The sequence below is a fragment of the Podarcis raffonei genome, chromosome 4 (assembly GCF_027172205.1).
Source record: "Podarcis raffonei isolate rPodRaf1 chromosome 4, rPodRaf1.pri, whole genome shotgun sequence".
Classification (NCBI taxonomy): domain Eukaryota; kingdom Metazoa; phylum Chordata; class Lepidosauria; order Squamata; family Lacertidae; genus Podarcis; species Podarcis raffonei.
Window position 1 is genome coordinate 4,991,177 of NC_070605.1, and position 4,887 is coordinate 4,996,063.

General features: G+C 43.3%; 1 protein-coding gene across 1 annotated transcript; it reads right to left on the reverse strand.

Moving 5' to 3' along the window:
- Positions 1-968: 968 nt before the first annotated feature.
- On the reverse strand, positions 969-4,396 carry LOC128412141 (gastrula zinc finger protein XlCGF8.2DB-like). Its single transcript, XM_053384998.1, has 2 exons — positions 4,203-4,396; positions 969-1,850 (listed from the first exon to the last, which is right to left on the reverse strand). Exons 1-2 carry the CDS (start codon positions 4,234-4,236, stop codon positions 1,012-1,014), a joined length of 873 nt encoding a protein of 290 aa, XP_053240973.1. The 5' UTR covers positions 4,237-4,396; the 3' UTR covers positions 969-1,011.
- Positions 4,397-4,887: the final 491 nt, after the last annotated feature.

Below are 4,887 nucleotides of genomic sequence, written 5' to 3' on the forward strand. Positions count from 1 at the left end.
GTGGGGGGCCAGGTAAGGTCCGCCTTGCACTATCAATCACATGATGCATGCACACCATTTGAATGGCAATGTCTATAATGGCAGCGACTTTTTAAAAAAGTAATATTTTGAGCCAGTAGGTCAATTTCCCAGCAGCTCCCCTTGCCCCAGAGACACTTCTAGCATTCCGTCTCCTCTACCTGTGGCATTGTTCAACAGTGGGGAAAGTGACCTCTTCACACCGGATGTCCATTTGGTATGGCCCTTTCCAGGTTTTTCCTGCCCCTTGTGTTTGTCTTTCATTTGTTCTCCTATGTGTGTTGCCAGTAAAGCCACAATTCTGTGGGTACTCTAGGTGGCGCAGAAAGCACCTAGAAGCTCCCTAGAGGTTGAAGTGCCGATCAAACTTCAGTTTTGCGCTCTGTAAATTCCAATTAGGAGTACTGGGGGTGGTTCAGATTCTGGGGCAGTGCTTTTAGCCAGCAGAGGGTGTCAAAGGGCCAGTCTACTTTCCCTTTAAAGCAAACTTGGGTCTCCAGCTGTTTTTGGACTACAACTCCCATCATCCCTAGCTAGCAGGACCAATGGGGAGGGATGATGGAAACTGTAGTCCCGGGAGCTGCTGGGGACCCAAGTTTGGGAAAGCCTCCTTTAAAGCAACTTTTGCATTTGGCCCACAAAGATGGGACCTGTCCACGTTTGTATTTTCTTGTATTTTGTTTTTCTCATGACCTTTGTGCGGTTTTTAAAAAATTATTAAAAGGGCAAATTGAAAGCGAAATTGTATGGCAAGTTGCAGAAGAATAAAATGTTGCATTTGAAAAAACACAAAGAAAACCTGGGGGTTGGCCTCCTCCAATATTTAATAGGGGGGTAAAAAGACCCCTAGGCATTTAAGAGCTGGCCGTATACCCTACACCCACAGGTCTCAGGATGCTTAAAACATAAAAACACAAAACATCACATGTTAAAATAGCATTAGATGTCAATAAGAAAAAGACCTGGTTAAAAAGCTGTGGATTTGCCTGACTCCTAAAGCTGTATACTGGTTTTTCTGACCTTTGTATGGATTCTTTGATGGGAAGTGAGTTGAGAGCTAACAGTGAAGCTCTTTCCACATTCCACACACTGATAAGGTTTCTCCCCTGTATGAATTCTTTGATGGGAAGTGAGGTGGGAGCTCTGACTGAAGCTCTTTCCACATTCCACACACTGAAAGGGTTTCTCCCCTGTATGAATTCTTTGATGGGAAGTGAGGTTGGAGCCATGAGTGAAGCTCTTTCCACATTCCACACACTGATAGGGTTTCTCCCCTGTATGAATTCTTTGATGGGAAGTGAGATCGGAGCTCTTCCTGAAGCTCTTTCTACATTCCACACACTGATAGGGTTTCTCCCCTGTATGAATTCTTTGATGGGAAGTGAGTTTGGAGCTTTCAGTGAAGCTCTTTCCACATTCCACACACTGATAGGGTTTCTCCCCTGTATGAATTATTTGATGAGAAGTGAGAGAGGAGCTCCTCCTGAAGCTCTTTCCACATTCCACACACTGATAGGGTTTCTCCCCTGTATGAATTCTGTGATGGGAAGTGAGAGAGGAGCTATCAGTGAAGCTCTTTCCACATTCCACACACTGATAGGGTTTCTCCCCTGTATGAATTGTTTGATGAGAAGTGAGAATGGAGCTCTTCCTGAAGCTCTTTCCACATTCCATGCACTGATAGACTTTCTTTCCAATGATATTTTGTTGATGGGAAGTGGAATGGGAGCTCTGACTGCAGCTTTCTCCACACTCCAAATTGTTACGTGGCTTCTCCTCCCTGGGGATTTTATCATGGTCACCTTTGTTCTCAATTTCCGATTCATCACAATCTGCGATGGAGACAAAAAGGGATTAGAGCCTCAGGAACAAAAGGAAAAGAACTGTAAGAAGTTAGGTGTGTGTTCATTACCTGTGTTGTTTGTCATTAACCAACATATCTATTATGAGATTCTGTTGAATGTTGCTTTGTTTGATATAAAGTAGTGGTCAAAATTGTGGAAGACTTTGCCTACATGACAGAAGAAAATCATCTGGGTGTATACAAGACGATATGGTGCAATGTAATGGGAAGTTGAGTGCAAGGACTGGTCTAAATGTTAGAATTCTAAGGAAAAAGCCATTGTTATCTCTCCAACAAAAGGTTGAAAGATGAAACCCATGTTAACTGTACAGCAGAACAATGGGAAAGTGTTATTTGGAGCAATGAAACCCAAATCTCCTTGCTTGGTAGTGATGGCATGAAATACGCGAGGAGAAGAATCAGAGAAGATTTACATCCTACTTGCATTACACCGACCGTGAAACACCCAGACAGTGTGATGATCTGGGGTTGCATGGCAGCAAAAGGTGTGGGCAGAATTTGCATCATTAATGGGAATATAAATGCGCCAAAATGCATAAACGAAATACTTGAGCCCAAACTGAAGTGTGCCACAGGTGATCTTTTCCCAGCTACTGAAGCATTTATATATATATATAGAGAGAGAGTAGAGACATCACCTTGCCAACAAAGGTCTGTATAGTAAAAGCTATGGTTTTCCCAGTAGTAAGCTATGGAAGCGAGAGCTGGACCATAAAGAAGGCTGATCGCTGAAGAAGGACCATAAAGAAGGGTGATCACCGAAGAATTGGTGCTTTTGAATTATGGTGCTGGAGGAGACTCTTGAGAGTCCCATGGACTGCAAGAAGATCAAACCTCTCCATTCTTAAGGAAATCAGCCCTTAGTGCTCACTGGAAGGACAAATCCTGAAGCTGAGGCTCCAAGACTTTGGCCACCTCATGAGAAGGGAAGACTCCCTGGAAAAGACCCTGATGTTGAGAAAGATGGAGGGCACAAGGAGAAGGGGACGACAGAGGACGATATGGTTGGATAGTGTTCTCGAAGCTACTAGTATGAGTCTGACCAAACTGCGGGAGGCAGTGGAAGACAGAAGTGCCTGGCATGCTCTGCTCCAGGGGGTAACGAAGAGTCGGACACGACTAAACGACAACATATACATATATATTTATTTGCTATTTCAACAGGATTCACCTCTATGTCGTGTTGCTGCTGTGTGCAAAAGGTGCATTCAAGCTAATGATATTTCACTGCTGGAATGGCCTGAGAATAGTCCAAACTTTAACCCAATCGGAAATCTATGGAGCCGACTAGAGAAACTTGTTATTCAGAAGCAACCCAGCAATAAAGCCCAATTAACAGAGGCCATAATTCAGTCTTGGTTTCCCATTATTACAGCTGCAGAACTAAAAACTTGGTTCACTTCATGGGAAGGCGTTGTAAGGCCGTAATTAAAGCTAAACGTTACCAATGGTTACCAAAGGTTTCACGTTTTATCTTTATGACTGCTGTTCTAATAAATACTCCTTCATAAAATTCATTGCATTACATCCTTCATTAAATTATCTTTCCATTCCTATATAATTTTATGGTATTACTCCACACAAAACTGGTGTTATAAACTATCAAACCTCAGAAATACACCTTTCAAAATAGGTTTCCACAATTTTGGCCACTAGGAGAAGTTGTTCATTTTAAAGTTAATGTTCTTTTTATATGGGATCAGATTATTATTATTTATGTTTCTTGATTATATGTGTGTTGGAAGCCGCCCAGAGTAGCTGGGGCAACCCATCCAGATGGGCAGAGTAGAAATAAAAATTATTACTATTACTACAGTGGTACCTTGATTTAAGAATAGTCCTGTTCCGGAAAGTTTGTAAACCGAGGTACCACTGTATCATCATCATCATCATCATCATCATCACTGCTACTTCTACCTGAAATTCAATAAGTCTAGCCCTTCTCTGGGATGAATTTTGTTTGGCCCAGTCATGGCATCCCCTCCATCTCCAATGTCAGTCGTCTCTTTGGTCAACCCAAGACTGACAGGAGCAAAAACAAAAACAGAAAACCTGAAGCTACTTATCTTTCCTAACAATTCTGAAGCTGACATTTAAGATGGCCTGGGCAGTTGAGAGCAGCCCAATCGTGGTAGAAAAAGGAATAATTTGAGGAAGATTGTTCAAAGAAAAAACTGTAAGTTACTCTTTATTGTGGGGGTGTTAGGTTCCCAGGTGTTATAGGGGGCGCTGTTGAGCTCTGTGAAAATATATGAGGTTGATCCATAGAGGTATTTTTGGAATTTCCAGGCATATATGAGGATCCCACAGGGAGCCTTACCAAGAGAGGCCACGATCCCACGATTCTCCTCCATGACGTCCTTATGCAGAGCTCTCTGGTCAGGATCCAGCAACGCCCACTCCTCGGCTGTGAAACGAACAGCGACATCTTCAAAGCACACTGGACCCTAAAAGAAAAAGGGAAATGTCCTCCTCTGAGACAGCAGAAATATGATCTGCTCCACAATGCTCTGTTGTTTCCTTCCTGTAAATAGGATTGTTTTGCAGCACATTTTAATTATGGGTGCTTATTTTATTCTGCGTTTTAATTATGGGTATTTGTCTTTGTGCAAATAGGTTGTACTCCACTTTGTGTTTTCCAAGTCATTCTGCCTACATAAGCGTTCCAGTTTGCCTGATGGCAGGATCCACTTTCTCCTCTCCTTGTGAGCTGTTCTGGGAAGGTTCCCTCCCAATGCCCTGGAACCAAATTAAAGGGGTTCAGGGGGGCATGGAGAGGGGGAGGAGGAAGGAATGGGGGCAGGCCCCATTTTTCATCTGATGGGGCTGGTTAGGTGAATCCAGGCCAATATTTGTTCTCGTTTGTCCACTGCTTTATTATTTTTTATGGATTAAGGGGGACAGATGCCCCCCTGGCTACGCCAATGCCCAGATATCCTTTTGGGGGTGAGGCTCTTGGTTGGATTCTGAGCATCTCCCTCCCTTGGCCAGAAACCAGAGGAAGA